A 19,141-nucleotide genomic window follows, 5' to 3' on the forward strand; every position below is an offset into this window, starting at 1 on the left:
CCAAGAATTTCGATGGTATTTTCGTCATGCGGGACGGAATAACCACGAATTCTATTTGGTCACACCACGTAATATTGGAGCGTACTGAACGTCATAGTCTTGAAAGTGTGGCCTGCTTCAGATTTCACTTCGTAGGAAGTGACAAAAACATTTTCAGATACTTGTTCGTTATGTTTCACATTTTTTGCAAGAAACACTATCTTATCCCGTGGAGTTTTTCTCAAATATATCACGCGATAATTACAATTATGCGAGGTAAAGTAGGGAAATCGTTTTATTTTACTGTGGCAAAGTAGATGCAATCTAACAATTAGTGTCTATTTATATCTTTTAACTCAACATGTTATTCAAAATAAATGATTTGCCACAACACGAATTGTTGATTATCTCACATAATCAATTGAGGCCATTCACAGAAATCTGTGTTCAAAACTGCCGTTCATTCGTGTGATCGTCACGAAAGTAAACAGTTAATTATCTCGTATCATCAATCAATGCAGTTCACTGAAATCTATTGATAGTCACGAAACGTCTCACAAGAGTTTCAAACATCAATCGAGTTTTGACGCACTATTTCTTTTTAGTTAGTTTTGCTTAGCGCTTGGCTGATAGAACTTCATCTATTGTAAAGTTTATTGGATGCATAAACGACACAATCTTTTTTTTGTAAAATGAATCAGACTTTCAAGACTATGACGTTCAGTACACTCCAATACGTGCTTCGTATTTCAGTATCGAATGATTACTTACGGTATGAATGTCAGAAATGTCAACTAAAAAAAACAAATAGTCTTCGTGACACCATTCAACGAAAGGTGTCATAAAGAGACTTTTGCCCATTCCATCGAAAAACCACGTTTTCCATCGGAATCTATTGGTGTGTATTGGAAATATATGGAGGAATGATGAATAAAGAGATTTAGATTCGACCATGAAAATATATTTGTAGAAACCTAGAAATAATACCTGGATTTCATTTGTCGCTCAATCTAAAACAAGAGGATATCAAGAGAATATCAACTGTTGATATTCTCTCGGCCTTGACATTGGCATTGCTGACAGATTTTTGGGGCCGGTTATTTAAAGGAGGTCTAACCAAAACCATGGTTTTACATAAGCGGCGCGCCTTAGGCCTTGACTCTAGCTATAAGAGGGTTGATTTCATTAAATGAATGTTCCTCCTCTGTTAGATTTCGGCCCTCTTGACTCTTTTCACAAAAACATATGTTTAGATAAAAGGTCCAGCTAAATTGAAGATTGTTTAGAACATGGTTTTGTTAAACTACGGCTAAACTTTGTTGAAATAACTGACCCATGGTGTTTAGAAATGACAATATGGCACGGCAATAGTTGAAGTATCAAATTTTAACCTACATGTAGTTTCCCTCAAACAATGCCTGAAGAGATTAAATTCCATTTCCAAGAGTTTTGTGACTAAAACTCTCAATTTGGGAAGAACGTTCCTAATTCAACTGACATGCTTTGTTTGTATCAATGATCTCAAATGGCACTCCGCTCATTAAATATTTTTATCATGTAGCTTTAGTTAATGGCGCTCTGATTAGCTAAGAGCAAGATACAGTGGTATTACGGATTATGTAAATTAGGAAGAGCTCTGCGGTGGCCATCTTCTGTTTTCTAAAATTTGAGCATATGAAAATGATGAGGCTCGATTAAGAGTCTGAGAGGGTAAATTTAATTACAGGCAGTTATGAATTTTGAGGAACAGGGTAGAAACAGTTTTGAATTTCCTTAGAGATTGTGCTGGTCATGGACAAGGTGATTAAATAAGGAGATATTCAATCTCACATCTAATACTTGCTTTGGAAAGCTGTTAGGGACAAGAAAACTCTTCAACGAGATTATTGCGTAATAAATTTTGTGATTAAGTTGTTTTTGACTTACCAGCTGGTAACCTTTGTCTTGTCGTATACAAAGCAGTTATTTGTTTGTTTTAGATTCAAGAGCATCTCACTAAGTCTTCTTCAAACCTGCAGCGAATTTACACCGCGTCTATTTTGTATTTGCCTTGTAAACTCATTATGCAGCATACTTTTGTAACGATAGTGATAAATTTAGCAACTAAGGAGTAATTAGATGAATAATTATATATTCGTTTATTTGAAAGTGTACAGCCAGTTTGATTTCCAAAGAGTCTTGCTCCAATGTAAACCAAACAGGAGTGATTTATTCATGGTGATAGTTATTATCATACAGAAATGTTAAGCAGTGACAGCAATGGATCACTTGCCATCGGCTTTGGTGACCAGTAAACCCCTTATAACAAAATGTAATTTATTTTTTATGCCTGTACAACTGCTGCCTGGGAACCAACTTAGTCAAACCATTTTACCAAACACTTAACACAAGGACCGTGCAGCTGTTACAAATGCTCTAATGATATTACTGATTAAGTTTGGAATCTGATTAAAGTAAATACAGGATTGCAAACCATAGCCAGCCATAAATGTTTGGATAATTCTTGTAGGCTATGAAGAAATTGATCATTATGCTACACTAGTGCAAGATTCCTCCAAGTCAGCTTTAACAGATTTTATTTGCATTGTGTTCAGCTAAAGGAACAGTTTTTAATCATCCAATGTTCATTTTGCACAATTCTTGCATAAATTGTGGAAATGTGGCACAGGGTACCCATTCCAGTCCACCAATTCAATTTCATTCCAAGATGACTGACTTTCTTTTGTGAAACATTTTGATAAGTAAGCCCGCTTCATCTTCCCAACATACAACAAAATTAAATGAGTTAAGTGTTTTAGTAGAAGAGGGAATTTCTCTTGGTACAACTTTTAAAATACCATGTTGAGGATGTTAATGAAACAGTGTCTTCATTGAAATAAAAAGCACTCAGAAAGTTTTTGAGAGTTCTTTTGTTAGGAGGTTAGAGTTGTTTTCACCTATGTAAGCAGCAACTCTTACCCATGGGAGTTAAAAGTTAAAATAGAAGAATACTTTAACTCTAAAAAATTGTCATCTCCACCTTAAAAAAAAAACTTGATTAAAATTCTCTACTTTACCATGTTTTGAGATTTGAGTTCCTAATTGGCACCTTTGAATAAAGCAAGCTGGAAATTTCTCTTGATAGTCTTTTATCCTTAGACAGTCATTAAAACTTCTTTTTTATTCCTTTGTACATTTCCAGACAGTCAAAGTTTCACAAGTAAACCAAACAGTCCTGAGTATCAGTTGAAGGGTCAATCTGCATCCTTGACGTGGAATTTCAACAGCAATGGGAAAACAGTCAGTCAAATACTGTGGTTTCACAATGATACTTGGGTTGCTACTAAACCATCAATTGGACCAGCCACTGTTCTCAATTCACAGTATCAGGTATTAGGGGATGCAACACTTAGAATATCCAACGTTCAGGCAAAGGACAATGGTGATTTTGATTGTCAAGTGTTTTTCACCAATAGTCTCCCTCCTGTGATTAAAGATACTGCTACACTAGTTGTTGTCGGTAAGTTCCTCAACTAAGGTAACTTGCTATTAATATTAGTGGCATAAACATTTCCTAGTTTTAACATTTTTAAACTAAAGCTGGTGACACTCTTGGCGATTTTTTCCACAGATTATGCGTAGCCAATTTGATCATAAGCAAAGATGAGTGATATCTGACATGCCAGACATCAGCAATCCTACTGTACATGCCCATCATAGCAATCCACGGAAATTGCCATTGTTGCATCAAGCATGCCTGGTGATTTTCACTGATAACCACAATCAGAATATAAAAATTTTCAAGTGTGTCAAGGCTTAAGGACAGATTTTAACCCCAGTACTAAAACTCTTCTATCTGGTGATTCAAAAATATTTTAGGATACTGTAATAATCCCTTGATTATCTTACCTTTGTATTAATAAAAATTCATTGTTTTACACAGTGAGCCCTATAATTACACTTAAAACTACAACAGCTCCAACTTTGGATGAAGGTGCCACAAGAACATTGTTGTGTGTTGCCAGTGGTAACCCCGAACCCACTTACATGTGGTATAAAGATAACATAAAGATTCAGGAAGATCGAAACAACTCCCACTACACAATAACATCAGCCAGCAGGAATGATGCAGGGACATACAGATGTGAAGCTGTTGTTAATGTTCCAACTCTTGGCCAGTACAGTGACTCTTACACTGTTCAGGTTACAGTTAGATGTAAGTCAACTCACAATACCTACTTCTATTCTTTTCCCTGGATAGCTCATCTTATGCACTTTGTTTACTATTATAATACAATGTTAAATAGATGGGTAATGAGATTGAGGAAATTACCAGCTTATAAGGTATCATGGACAAATTCGTAGAAATAACCAACAAAGAAAGGTATGATAAACTGCTTAGAAAAAATATTACCGTATTTACCCGTCTATAATGCGCGCCCATGTATAATACGCTTCCTAATTTTTGACCTCTTTTTTCCGAAAAAAAAAAAAGATTTCACGACAAATACCAAAAATGAAAACTTCCATTTTTTCATTTAGTTAACTAGAGCTGGGAATTCATCAATAATATGTTTACAACAATTTCTAACTAGTTGCTACTACAAATATCGCACGCACCGACTTTTCTATTCAATAACAGTCTAACGTTTTACAAATGTTGTAACTTGAAGTCCTTATTAATATACCTAAATTCACAACTTGAATTATTATCATAACAGCCATTCATAAACATTATTTATACTCACAGCACTGCTGGTAGCTTGAATATCATCACTGCATTGCAATTGCGTGATTTAAGTAAAATGTTCAGTGTCTTTAAACAACGAAACCTTCAAATTCCGACTCGCAGTCCAATTCGAATAGATTTTCGTTGACTGAATCATCAAGTTCATCAGTGATCTCGGTTGAATTGTAAACCAATTCAACTTGTGATCCATCCGAATTGTTTGTGATCCCATAATTCAGAAAGAGGCAGCGATCATTTCTGATTGAGCACGCCCAATACAAAATCATGCTAATAACCATGCAAATTGTTTGAGCTCTTCTCTCAGCCGCCTCCCTCAGAGTTGTTTTGAGGATCTGCCCGTATCTCTAAACGGTTTGTTCAAAGATACATCGAGCGGCTGAAGAAGGAAGCGGTCACCGTATCTGTCACGTGAGCTTCAAATGAGTCGTAAACAAGCAAGCTCTTTCTCATCCCCTGGCCACCGATCCGCGCACTTTTACTTTCTTTGTTGTCTTTTTAACGTATGCAAATTAGGACGTGCTTGACAAACAATTGAATCCGTGAATAATACGCACCGCGATTTTGATGCTTATTTTTATAGAAAAAAAGTACGCATCATACACGGGTAAATACGGTACTTTGGAAAACTCAGTTACAATGCATGAACACATGCATCCAATCACAGCTGAGCACAACAGGTAACACATAATCAAACTCCTAAAGAAGACAAGCAGTATGCAGTTGAAACGTCGCGATCCACAACTGCAGTGACAACATCATGAGACAAACAATCATACTTCTCTTTTAAAATTGTACATATATGTCCAAGATTGAATGCAGTAAATGTTGTATGATGTTCATGTATAGTCAATATACACTACATTAAAGGGGATCATCGACATATTCTCAGAAATGGCCAACAAAAACATATACAAACAGTTACTTGTTGAAGAAGTTCTGAAATTTCAGACCTCTGTTTCTTGTGAGTTCAGGATTGAATGCAAGTTCATCTAAATTTTTTTTGGTTTGTTGTGTAATTTCATAACCAACAGCATTTTCACAATACTTCAGTTAGAAGTTAAAATGATGTGGTTCTTTAATTGAATTTTTTCTATGAGGATATTTTGTGATACCTGTTATAAATAGAATAAATGTCATTGACAATCAGTCCTGAACATTATCTCCCAGGACGTGTTGAAACATTTTCTACATGCTCATGGGATCATTTTGTCAATTGTTCATGTAAAGGTAATTTTGAGAAGGATCTAAAATTGTTGTGACTATTCCTGTTTATTAACCCTTTAACTCCCTGATCAAATTTTTAATTCTCCTTACTGTCAACCATACAATTCTTGTAAGGTTAATTAAGAGAATTTAGCATTAGATCAACTAATTATCTCCAAGTTGTTATTTTTCTTTATTCTCATGATTTATCTGGTTGATAATTGTATTGATACTCTAAGGAGAAATTCTGTCTTGGTCACTCATGGGAGTTAAAGGGTTAAATAACTGAGATATCACAAGATATTAAGATATTATTACAAGGTACAAGATATTATTGCCCTGGTTGACTGAAAAATACTATTGATTACTGCACCCTTAAACCCTTAAATAGAAAATCTAAACATTTTGATTTCATTTTGTAAAAGCAGTTTACCTGGCTTTCTATTGATTAACCAGGTGTAATAACCCTCTTGGGATGTTGGAAAAACACAAGTAAAGTTCTTAAAACTCTTGCCTTTAGCTCTTGGTTGATAAACAATTCTCTTGAATTTGTTACATTCTGCATGGGTTATAGGCTGGTAAACCAATAGAAAGTCCAGTCTACAACAGAAGTATACATTTGGGACTGTTAATTGTTGGTATGGTACGTAAAGTGTACTGTAGCTTTATGACTGTTTTCCTTACAACCATTGTGGGTTATAGGGCCAACAAACCAATAAACCTCATTACTTTAGTTTACATGTAGGACAGTAAACTGTTAATATGGTGCATACAGTGTACTGTAGCTTTGTGACTTAATCCTTATGTAAGCCAATGATAAAGATTTCCTTTCATGTTTTCACATTTTTACCTAACAGTTCGTCCTGTGCACAAGAAAAACAGTTTGTGCAGTAATCAAACTGTCTTGGAAGGTCATACTGCCACATTTTATTGTCTCACGGAAGCATTTCCCACTGCAACCACAAACAAATGGTTTAAGGATGGTAATGAGATATCCAATTCGCAAGATTTTGAAACTTTGAAAATTAGCGATACAGAAAGCAGACTGACAATCAAGAATGCTACGAAGGGAAGTGCTGGGCAATACTCGTGTGATGGTACAAATGCAGTAGGAACTGGAGATAGAAAATCTGCTTTCTTATTGGTCAACTGTAAGTTATGTTATTTGTTATGGACTGGACAATGTTGTAGATTTGTTAAATATGTTTGCTGATTTTGCTGTCCTGTGCAAGTCATGATATTGGTTTAATTAAAATGTGACCCTTAATGGGAAAACGGACACTAACGCTTTTCCATTAGAAGGTCTTGAAAAACGGTTGTAAACGGATAGTAAATGGCTATCTCGAGCGTTTAAACGGATGCCATAACCGTTTAAACGGATGGCAAAAAATTTAAACGTTTGATCAAAGTCCAAAAACAGATAGCTTAGGCCTTCAACCCTTGCGAACTGAATTCCCAGTTTTCTGGGAATTCCTAGGAATTCTCAAAAATTCTCAATTATGCAAATGACCCTTGCAAACTGAATTCCCAGTTTTCTGGGAATTCCTAGGAATTCTCAAAAATTCCTAACTGTGCAAATTAACTCTGATTTAAAAAGCTTGGAATTACTGGGAATTTCTAGGAAAGGAAGACTCCAGTTTTGTGAGGACTTGGAATCCCTAGGAATTCTCAGCTTTACAAACTACCTATAATTTAAGAAGTGTGGAACTCTTGGGAATTTCTGGGAATTGAATTTGAGGCAATTTTAATACCCTGAGGTCCACATAAATTCTAAGAAATTCTCAATACCTTGAATGTGAAGGTTTTAAGTGAAGGAGTAATTTCAGAGGCTTAAAACTTTGGCTCAATGAAAGGTATGCTTTACAAAACTTACCAAGAGATATACATACATGTATATGTTAATAACTTAAAGATCATGAAATTTATTATTCAAACTAAGTTTTAGTAAATCTTTACATTAATATGGATTTTCTCATGAACCAGCTGTCAGTTATGTTAAATGGAAATTGCCAATTAATCCAATGTACTCATATCACAGATTTGCTTTCTAACCTCAAAGGACTCTTAGATTCTATGATCAAAAAATATTTTTATTGTGATGCAAATTAATGTCTCATGTTCACTGATGTGCCAAAATCATCAAACATTCATTGACTGTTCCTTGGTACACAACTTCCACAATAATTAACAATGATTACATTGTTATCTACACTTAAAGAACTTTGTTAGCTATGAACATAAGTTACTTCCCTAACCTACATTACTGGTTGCCTTTGTTAGAAAACCTTGGAACAGTCAAGCTCAGTTGCCTCAAACACTGTCAGAGACTTTTTGTTGACAATATTTTTAGTAGAAATTTCATGCCTTAGACAAACAAATTCAACACCTAATTAATCTTTCTTTTTTCATGATTGTTGTTGCTGTTTTTTTTTTCAGTTTTTTGCTCTGTTTTCGTGACTAATTTCTTTAATTTGTTTTGCTGTTTTTATTCTTACAAAACATTTTTGTAAGAATTCCAATACTTGTGGATCATCCACACACTTTGCAAACATTTGGCATGCAGACAAGACAGAGGTAGTCAATGTTCCCTTTGAGAAAAAACACCTTTTAAATGACATCTATATATCAATTTACTTTATTAAAATATTTGTCAACAAGATTTGTTATTAGTGAGAAGTACCAACCAAGTTTCCTTTCATAACTTAATTTCTTAAATGTCCCAATCACTGGATCTCCCAAAAAATATTACATCTTTTTATTTTTGGTGCAAAATACAAGTCCTTCTTTATACAAAAATGAAAATTGCAAGTCACAATACAATAATAACAGCTCTAAAGTTTACTTGTTGTTCTTCTCTGTCTGTCAGCTATCAACAAAATTGTTTTATACTTCGGACAGTGCATAACTATTTGTGGACCAGAGTTCCAACGCACCTCTGTAATCGCATATAGTTACTTCTGTCTCTTGTACAAATGTTTCTCCTTTGTAAGACGCACTCTACTCTGTTGTCACTACTGCTTTAAGTTCAGTGGAAATGACTGACTGAGGAATCGAGATGGCGGTGTTGGAACATGTTGCTGAACGCTTGCTACGGTCAAGCTTTGTAGATTTAGGTACTGGTACACTGGGATCATCTATGTATCTCTTATACTTCCTAATGTGGTATCCTTCTTTTATAAATATGAGGGTAAAAGACGATTTGTAGTCGCATTCAAAACTGTGATTGGCTTGTGTTATTTCTCACCTTTGCCATGAACACAACTCAAGTGAGTTTCGAGTCTATGTTTCCTCGACAACTTTCGGCCACAAATCGTGCATTTGTAATACGATCGATTCTTGTCGATTATTTCTACATAGAGTGAGCTCACATCATTATTTATATCATCAAGGTTTCCAACTTCTAGAAGCAGAGAACCGGTCGGAGAAGTCAGAATACAGTCGTGCGCTTCTCATAACACTGCAATCGGCAAGCCAGCGGATTCACTTTGCTAGCCAATTACCAATCATGCCCGTGATCAGAAACAAAGAAGACTCCATTTGGCGCTCATCTTTGAATGTACTTTTCATCGGTTGATCGTTTTTCTCAACTGTTTTGCTTAATATAACATTTCTAAAGATAGGTTTTATTGTGGTTCAATGGGAAAACGAGAACAGCGTGAGTGTTTCAAAAGAAAAGAAAGTCGTTGGCGCCGTGGAGTTAAAAGGAGGAACAACAGTTGACATATTGACTGGTACAAACAAGGGTCGAGTGGCCATCTGTAAAGCTACGATTTTGAAAGTTTGTGGTGAGTAAAAATTGCGATATTCGTTACGTGATTAAAATCTCATAAAAGAATAGATGTCGCGGGTTGAATTAAGCTTACATAACGCTCGGCGCAACTGAAACTAGAATAATTCTGAGAATCGAACCGGTCACTTGCATGCCGCAGTTTCTTAAGCTTATGCTTTACAATGAAATAAACCTATCAGTAAGGTTTCAAGATTCCTCTAGTCACGTTTGGGAAGATTCATAATAGGAACTGTTATTAAACAAACCTTATTACATAAAGAAGCCCTCCTTGGTAAAAACAAAATAACGTATTCAGCCCTTTTTTAGTAAAATCTATGAGAAAGATGTACTAACTCCAACATAAAAGTCACTCAATATAACAGAGATTTCTCAATTTGAGAATCCAATGAATGCCCTTTTCCTCATACCCATCTGAAAGGCCTGGTCTGAGGTTTAAATATATATATTTAAATATTTTTTTTTTTTCAAATTCAGATGTCATGGAACCCAGATACAAAATGGTCAAGCTTCTTGTAGACAACCTCATTCAAGGCCAACTCATTGTGAGCCCAGGAAAAAAATACAAACAGCAGCTAAGTTTGCAGTTTAGGAGAACTTCATTCTAATCTATTGTTACAGTTACAACAAGATTTTAATCAAAAAAAATCAATTTTATTTGTCTGTAATTAACCCCTTCACTCCTAAGAGTGCTTGGTTTTCAAATATAATTTAAGATATTGTATTTTATGGAAAAGAATCAACAGATTTTATTCACAATTTGTGTCAAACCAAATTTAATGATTGATTAGGACTATTTTATACGAATAGCTGTAATTGAGGATTAATCCATATGAAGTTTTCAAGAAAAGAAAAATCAAATTCCATCCTAACATTACCACACATTGATGTTAATAATGAATCAAAAATATTTTACATGTAAGCTTTAATTAAGCTTCTAAATAAATCTCATTGAATACTTGAATTTCAGCTGGTTTTTTTTTTAATTTAAAGTATTTATTTTATATCATGAGCCTCAAATTTGCTCAAAATTCCCAGTAATTCTTAAACATTCCTAAAAATTCCCAAAAATTCCCAGAAATTCCTAGGAATTTTTTAGATTTACAGCTTTTCAGGGAAAGTCATTGGTTCTCTGAGTTGGAATTCCTAGGAATTCCAAGTCCTGTTGGCTATAAACTTGGAATTTCTGGAAATTTCTAGGAATTTCTAGGTTTTTAGAACCAGAGTTGTTATGGTTGTGTGGTGTTCGGATGGCACGAGAAACGGAGATATATTCTTTGATTTCAACACAGAACTTTTAATAACTTCTAACATGTGTCGTCGCCATTACCGGAAGTGATCATACATCGAATCATGAACGGAAGCGAGGCTGAATTAATGTAAACGTAAATCGAATACAGCACATCTCCCCCTTTAAGGTAATAAAAGAGAAACTACTTAGACATACTTGTTTCTTATCTAGCGTGAAATTCAAAATCAAAACAACGTCAATCAAATGTCCTCAAGTAATCGTCATTTTGTTAAGAAACACATCCTGGGTAGCTATTGTCGTTTGTCTCTGCACTAAGTCTCTCACACACTAGAATACGCGTTCATAGTTACGACTTTCTGTCTGAGAAACCAGAGAAAATCTGGCCAGAAAGTATAACTTCACTTATGGCACATAATCCTTCAATCTAGATGAGGGCTTAGATTGACGGCCAGATCTGGTGTACACTTTTGATGTGCCAGTTCCTTCTGCAGTGTTAGCAGTTTGGGGTGAAGGAAGTTTAGGTGATGGAGGTACTGGCACCGGTGTGGGTTTGGCTGGAGATGTAGCTGCAGCTGGGGGTGGGGGTGGTATCTTGTTGATCTGTACTCTATTCCTTCTATATGACCCAGTGTCCGTATGGATCACATAAGAACGAGGTGTGCACTTCTCCACTACTATTCCAGACTGTCCTCTGTCTTGTACCATCACTTCATCTCCCTTCTCTAAGGGAACAAGAGGCCTCGCTGAATGCCTTCTGTCAAAGTGCAGCTTCTGTTTGGTTTTGTGATTGTCTTCAAACTGACGTAGGGCATGATTCTGCACAAGGTTTGGGGACAGCTGAGACGGGGCCACCGGCACTTTGGTTTTTAGCCTCCTTGACATCATTAGCTCAGCTGGAGAATAACCATTAGCCAATGGTGTCGCTCTATACTGTAGCAAAGCAAGATAAGGATCTTGAGAGCCAGCTAGGAGACGTTTAGCTGTTTGCACTGCTCTCTCTGCTTCACCGTTGCCTGAAGCATGACCTGGGCTGCTAGTGACATGTCGAAACCCGTAATCTAAAGTGAACATCTTAAATTCCCTTGATGTATAGTAGCTGGCATTGTCAGATTTTACTTGATCTGGAATTCCGAATCTGGAAAATGCACGTTTCATCCTGTCTATGACCTCTGCTGAGGCGGTTGAACTCAGACTAGCTACCTCTATCCATCTGGAGTAGTAATCAATCATTACTAAATACAGTCTTTTATTGAGTTCATAGACATCAGTGGCTATGTATTGCCATGGTCGTTGTGGGAGCATGGTAGGAACTAGAGGTTCTGGAGGATTTTTCCTGTTAGACTGACACTTGCGACAGTTTTCAATTAACTCCTCTATATTCTTCATCATGCTTGGCCACCACACTGTGTTTCTGGCCAATGCCTTGCACTTGACAATCCCTTGGTGACCGTCGTGGATCTTATCCAGGACTTCCAATTTCATAGACGATGGTATAACGACTCGAGGTCCCATCATCAACAGCCCTTTAACCACTGTCAGCTCTGCTCTATGAGCAAAATAAGGGCTGACTAAACCCTTGACATTATGTTTTTCAGGCCAACCTTCAGCTACATAGTTCATAATATGCCTGCATGCTTCATCCTCCTGTTGATGGATCATAATATCATCTAATTTGCTATCACTGATAGGCATTCCAGCTATGACTTGATGAGCATATAAGTTCACTTCCTCATGAAATGAATCACCTGATTTGGCTGGTGTTGGAGAACGGGATAGCGTGTCGGCAGTGTACAACAGTTTTCCTGGCACATGAACAGGTGTGAACGAGTATCTCATGAGCCTCATTCTCATTCGTTGAATACGTACGGGTAGTTGATCCAACTCCTTCGTGGATAGCAGTGGTACAAGAGGCTTATGATCAGTCTCTAGTATAATATCCTTTCCCAGAATGTAATCTGTGAATCGTTCACATGCGAAGGTACTAGCTAAGGCCTCCTTTTCAATCTGGGCGTACCTTTTCTCTACATCCAGAAGGCTTTTGGACGCATACGCCACTGGCGCCCACCTGTCACCGTGCTTTTGCAAAAGCACTCCGCCAAGTCCGTATGAAGACGCATCTGCTGACACCTTGGTCTCTAGTGAAGGATCATATATTTGCAACACTGGGCTGCTCGTCAAGCATTGTTTAATCTCTTTAAAAGCCTGTTCCTGTGCTGGACCCCAGCACCATGCACTGTGAGAGCTCAAGAGTTCACGTAGAGGTTGTGTCATAGTAGCAAGGTTGGGTACAAACTTCATGAGCTGGTTCACTGTACCCATCAGACCTCTTACCTCACTCACATTCTCTGGAGCACGCATTTTCAATATAGCCTCAACCTTCTCTGGAGAGCTTTCCACACCATTAACTCCGATCCGATGACCTAGAAAGTCAATCTGGCTTTTGCTGAATTGGCACTTATCCTTATTCAAGGTGACACCTGCTGCTTTCAGCCGTGTTAATGTCTGTACGAGTCTCTCGTCATGTTCCTCCTGGTTCTTTCCGAACACGACAATGTCATCCATGAGACATACCACACCTTGTTGACCACCTAGTATTCGGTAGATCTCACTCTGAAACTTCTCAGGGCCAGATTTGATACCGAAGGGAATTCGCTTATATCGAAATCGACCAAATGGTGAGATGAACGTGGTCAGTTTCCTTGAATCTTCATCCAAGCAGATTTGGTGGAAGCCCGCATTGGCATCCAGTTTAGAGAAAACCTTAGCACCTCCCATCAGAGCAATTGTATAATCCACTGTGGGGAGCATGATTCTTTCTCTCTTCACTACTTCGTTAAGCTTCGTGAGATCCACACAGATCCTCACTTTGCCATTTCCTTTAGGCACCACGACCATAGGAGAACACCATTCCGATGGTTCTGTGCACCGTTCTATAACATCTAGCTCGATAAGCTTGTCAAGTTCAGCTTTGGCTAGAGGAAGTAGTGGAATAGATATCCTCCTGGGAGTCATCACACTGTATGGCTCTGCGTTTTGCTCGATCTTAATCTTATATTCTCCTTCTAGCTTTCCTAAGCCTTTGAACATTGATCCGAACTCCGCTGACTGGATAGGATCTGACGTAACTTTTCCAATGAACTTAACGACACCTAGATCTGCACAAGCGTCTCTACCTAGCAATAGAGAGCCTTTGGGGAACACATATATATCCTCTGTGATTGTCTGATCACCTTTCTTTAGTTCTGCAGTAAAGAATCCAAGAGTTGAAAGGTTGCTTTGATCTGGGCCACTAAGAGGCCTGTCAGGCTTCTGCAAAATGAAGTGTGGAAACTGTGTATCATACACAGCTTTGGAAATGACTGTCACATCTGCTCCAGTATCAACAGCAAATTTCAGGCTCTGACCTGACACCTGGACTTCCGTAAACCAAGCACTCCTACGTTTCCTGTTGTTGATACTCTCAATAGAGTAACTTTCATCACTGATGCTTCCTAAGAAGTAGTACTCATCTGAGTCAGACTGCACTTCTGCTACCTCTTGTACAGACCCTTTTCCTTTACTACTCCTGCAGACCTTGCCCCAATGTCCTGGGCGTTTGCACTTGTTACATTTACTGTCTTTTGCAGGGCATCTTTCTCTGGGGTGCACCTCCTTTCCACACCACCGGCATGACCGGCTATTCGACGCCTGGGAGCAATTTGATGCACTTCTTTGCTGCCCGTTACTACGTGGTCCCTTGTCACGAGGGCCTCCTTTCCGCCTATGTTGAACTGCCTGCACTTTAGAAGTCTCTCCTTTTATATCCTGAGCCCACCTTCCAGAACATTCTTCTGCTCTACACTCATTTATCGCTTTTTCTAAAGTCAGTTCACCATCTCTCAACAGCCGTGCTCTGACCTTATCACTATTTATACCCAATACGATCTTATCTCTGACAAAATCGTCCTTTAGTTCACCGTAGGCACACGTAGACACGAGAGTGTTAATTTGTGATAAGAAATTATCGAAACTCTCACCTTCTGATTGCGTATACCTGTGAAACTTGTAACGTTCATAAGTAACATTTGTTTTCGGCGTGCAGAACCTCTGGAATTTCTCCAGAATTAATTCCGGATCCAGTTTGTCCTCTGCTGGTACATGTTCCTCCCCTTCGGGGTCACCTACCGCTGGAGCCCATGTGAAGCCATTGTAGATTTTCAGCGCCTCCTCACCTGCGAGATTTAGCAGTATAGCACTTCTCCTTTCCTTACTGGCAGTAGATAATCCAATGGCGTTCACATATAATTCGTACTGCTGCTTGAACAACTTGAAATTCTCACTTGCATTTCCCGATAGACAAAGAGCTTTCGGTGGTGGAAGATTCGTAGCCATATTTCCGCGTAATTCCTGATCACTGATCGCTAAATATCCGTTCTGGACACAGTTTATATCTTCTTGTTCACTTCTGACACCATGTGGTGTTCGGATGGCACGAGAAACGGAGATATATTCTTTGATTTCAACACAGAACTTTTAATAACTTCTAACATGTGTCGTCGCCATTACCGGAAGTGATCATACATCGAATCATGAACGGAAGCGAGGCTGAATTAATGTAAACGTAAATCGAATACAGCACAGGTTGGGAATACCTAGGAATTCCTAGGAATTCCCAGTCCGAATTTACCGTGAAAATTCACACCTTTATTCCTAGGAATTCCTAGGAATTCCAAAAGTCATTTCGCAAGGGAAACGGTTGACCAAAAATAAAAACGGTCAGCCCGAAACGTTAAACAGTTGACCAAAGTCCAAAAACGGATAGCTTAAACCGAGAAACGGTTGACCAAAATCGACAAACGATGAGCCAAAAATTAATGTTTAACGGCTGTGATTGAGCCGACGAGATCTTCTGCGGAAAAACTTTCAGAGTGACAACGGAAAATTATCCTTTAAAGCGAAAACAATGAGCATGATAATTTGAAAAAAAAAATCACTAGCATATACTTGCGCATTTTATTTCTGGGTTAATTACTGCCGCTTTCGTGTGACATTCATGAAATAAGCGCAATTTACTGAGAATAGTTTCGCTGCCGAATATCCTGAACGGCTACCGCGAGAAACTCAATCTTCTCCTTTGTTTATTCTTATTATTATTGAAAATGAACTTCATTTTTTCCTGTTCGGAAGTTTCGCAAAACAAATTTGCATATGCAATGCCGCCACCTTGTCTGAAGCCGAAACGTTTCAAGGTCAAATAACGCAATGAATTTCCATTGCAAATAAAAGGTCGAATTGGTGTCACGCACCAAGCGGGGCCGTTAAAATGATTGTCAATAAAACCAAGAGAAATGAATCAAGATGATATAAACAGAAAGAGAGAAGCCGATTTAGCAGTCCATCAATGAGGAACAATTTAAAACTATGTGACGGGAACCAAGAGAGGGTTATCTCGATTCCACTAAACCTGTAATCAAGATCAGTCGCACTGTTCTGATCGAACAAAGTCGATGGCAGGGTCATGGTCAAATGAATGGCTTCATTGCAATTGGCTCTCGATGCTCTTGGTTTTTACAAACGGATATTTCAACTTAATTTGTTTGTCAAAGGATGCGACGGAAACTCGCTTACTATGATCACGCAAAAGATAAAACCGAAATATGATTCGGTCTTTCTGTATTTCAAGAACCGGCGAGTATCGAGCGAATGTAAGATTTATACTTCGAACTGCCCGTAAAAGAATGATAGGCAAACAGTCCAAAGCTTTCCGTGAAACTTTAAACGGATGGCTTTTTTTTTTAAACGGATAAGCAAACCGTTTAAATGTTTTTGCTAGAGCGTTGAACGGATGCAAATTTTTTTAAACGGATGAGCAAACCGCTTAAACGTTTTGGCAAAAGCGTTAAACGGATAGAAACTTTTTTAAACGGATAAGTAAACCGCTTAAACGTTTTAGCTAAAGCGTTAAACGGATGCAAATTTTATTAAACGGATAAGCAAACCGTTTAAGCGCTTTCACGAACCGTTTAAACGGATATAAACGGATAGTAAACGGTTTTGCAGTTTAAACGGAAAAGCGTTAGTGTCCGTTTTCCCATGGAGGGTCACATTTAGCAACATAATTTTCGTATATATTATCTTGATGTTTATCAGGGTGTTTATTAAGTTAATAAGAATTACACGCACTGTACATTGTATTTTGGGAGTGAAATGGTGCTTGTGTTAAAGTGTACAAGCTGGTCATTAATTACTTTTGAAATTCTTCCACATTTTCACTTCTCTTTTACAGTACCTTCTTCAATTACCCAAATAACACAAGATCAGAATGTAACCGAAGGTGACAATTTAACTTTGACATGTAATGCATCTGGAAGGCCTCAACCAAAGGTGTCTTGGATTAAGCCCTGTGGTCAGCGTCAGTATGGACACATGTTGGAGTTTACAAACATTAACAGGAGTCAAGCTGGTGAATACAAATGTGAAGCCAGTAACGAGTGTGGTAATGCAACAGAGACGGCAACTATTGATGTGCAGTGTAAGTACATGTGAATGTTATTCATTGTTACATCTTGTTTCTTTTTTGCTCTCTGTCACAGTTTACCAATTTGCTTTTTAATCACTTTATTAATGGAGAGACTTGTTTATTCGTAGCTTCAGCATCAGCCAAGGAAAGAGGATGACTCCTTGGCCAATTCATTCTACGTAACTTGCAAAGTCCAATGAAATTGAAATATAAATTGTCTCTTTTGTCCTTAGACAAAGCAGAGAATGTCCAGTTAATGAATTCTGCCATGAATGACAAAGCATGTATGGGAAAAGTCATCAGTTTTACTTGTTCAGCTGATGCTAATCCAAGAGTGACGTCATACCAGTTGTTTGAGAACAAAAAGGCCATTTTAAACACAAGTGCCTCGGGGACGTGGAGTAAGACTTTGGAAAGTGAAGGAGTGTTCATCTACAAATGTGTGGCTAACAACTCTCTAGGATCAGAATACAGCATGAATGTTCCTTTCACTGTAAATGGTAAGCAAATTAGTCGCTAACACTCTTTAGGAGTCTACCATTAAGCAACATAATTTTTGTATACGTGCGTGATCTTAATTATCTTGATGATTGTCAGGGGTTATTAAGTTGACAAGAATTACATGCGCTGTACATTGTATTTTGGGAGTGAAATGGTGCTTGTGTTAAAGTGGACAAGCTGGTCATTAATTACTTTTAAAATCCTTCCACATTTTCACTTTTCTTTTACAGTACCTTCTTCAATTGCCCAAATAACACAAGATCAGAATGTAACCGAAGGTGACAATTTAACTTTGACATGTAATGCATCTGGAATGCCTCAACCAAACGTGTCTTGGATTAAGCCTGGTGGTCAGCGTCAGTATGGACACATGTTGGAGTTTACAAACATTAACAGGAGTCAAGCTGGTGAATACAAATGTGAAGCCAAAAACGAGTGTGGTAATGCAACAGAGACGGCAACTATTGATGTGCAGTGTAAGTACATGTGAATGTTATTCATTGTTACATCTTGTTTCTTTTTTGCTCTCTGTCACAGTATACCAATTTGCTTTTTAATCACTTTATTGATGGAGAGACTTGTTTATTCGTAGCTTCAGCATCAGCCAAGGAAAAAGGTCGACTCCTTGGCTACTTCATTATACGTAACTTGCGAAGGCCAATGAAATTGTAATATAAATTGTCTCTTTTGTCCTTAGACAAACCAGAGAATGTCCAGTTAATGAATTCTGCCATGAATGACAAAGCTTGTACGGGAAAAGTCATCAGTTTTACTTGCTCAGCTAACGCTAATCCAAGAGTGTCGTCATACCAGTTGTTTGAGAACGAAAAGGCCATTTTAAACACAAGTGCCTCGGGGACGTGGAGTAAGACTTTGGAAAGTGAAGGAGTGTTCGTCTACAAATGTGTGGCTAACAACTCTCTAGGATCAGATTACAGCATGGATATTCCTTTCACTGTAAATGGTAAGCAAATTAGTCGCTAACGCTTTTTAGGAGTCTACCATTAAGCAACATAATTTTTGTATACGTGTGTGATCTTAATTATCTTGATGTTTGTCAGGGGTTATTAAGTTGACGAGAATTACATGCGCTGTACATTGTATTTTGGGAGTGAAATGGTGCTTGTGTTAAAGTGTACAAGCTGGTCATTAATTACTTTTAAAATCCTTCCACATTTTCACTTTTCTTTT

At 37.7% G+C, this 19,141-nt stretch overlaps 1 protein-coding gene across 2 annotated transcripts in view; it reads left to right on the forward strand.

Annotated features, from left to right (window-relative positions):
• Positions 1 to 19,141, forward strand: part of LOC131768906 (hemicentin-2-like) — a 35,819-nt gene that overhangs the window by 2,515 nt on the left and 14,163 nt on the right. Inside the window, exons 2-8 of one of the 2 annotated variants that reach the window (XM_066169119.1) lie at positions 3,161 to 3,478; positions 3,902 to 4,174; positions 6,769 to 7,062; positions 17,216 to 17,461; positions 17,683 to 17,949; positions 18,181 to 18,426; positions 18,648 to 18,914. In XM_066169119.1, coding sequence (XP_066025216.1) covers positions 3,161 to 3,478; positions 3,902 to 4,174; positions 6,769 to 7,062; positions 17,216 to 17,461; positions 17,683 to 17,949; positions 18,181 to 18,426; positions 18,648 to 18,914 — 1,911 coding nt within the window. Of the gene's footprint in view, positions 1 to 3,160; positions 3,479 to 3,901; positions 4,175 to 4,730; positions 5,386 to 6,768; positions 7,063 to 17,215; positions 17,462 to 17,682; positions 17,950 to 18,180; positions 18,427 to 18,647; positions 18,915 to 19,141 lie in introns of those variants that run through there. The other variant, XM_066169120.1, reaches the window with a different exon arrangement.

The sequence above is a fragment of the Pocillopora verrucosa genome, chromosome 6 (assembly GCF_036669915.1).
Source record: "Pocillopora verrucosa isolate sample1 chromosome 6, ASM3666991v2, whole genome shotgun sequence".
NCBI classification, from domain to species: domain Eukaryota; kingdom Metazoa; phylum Cnidaria; class Anthozoa; order Scleractinia; family Pocilloporidae; genus Pocillopora; species Pocillopora verrucosa.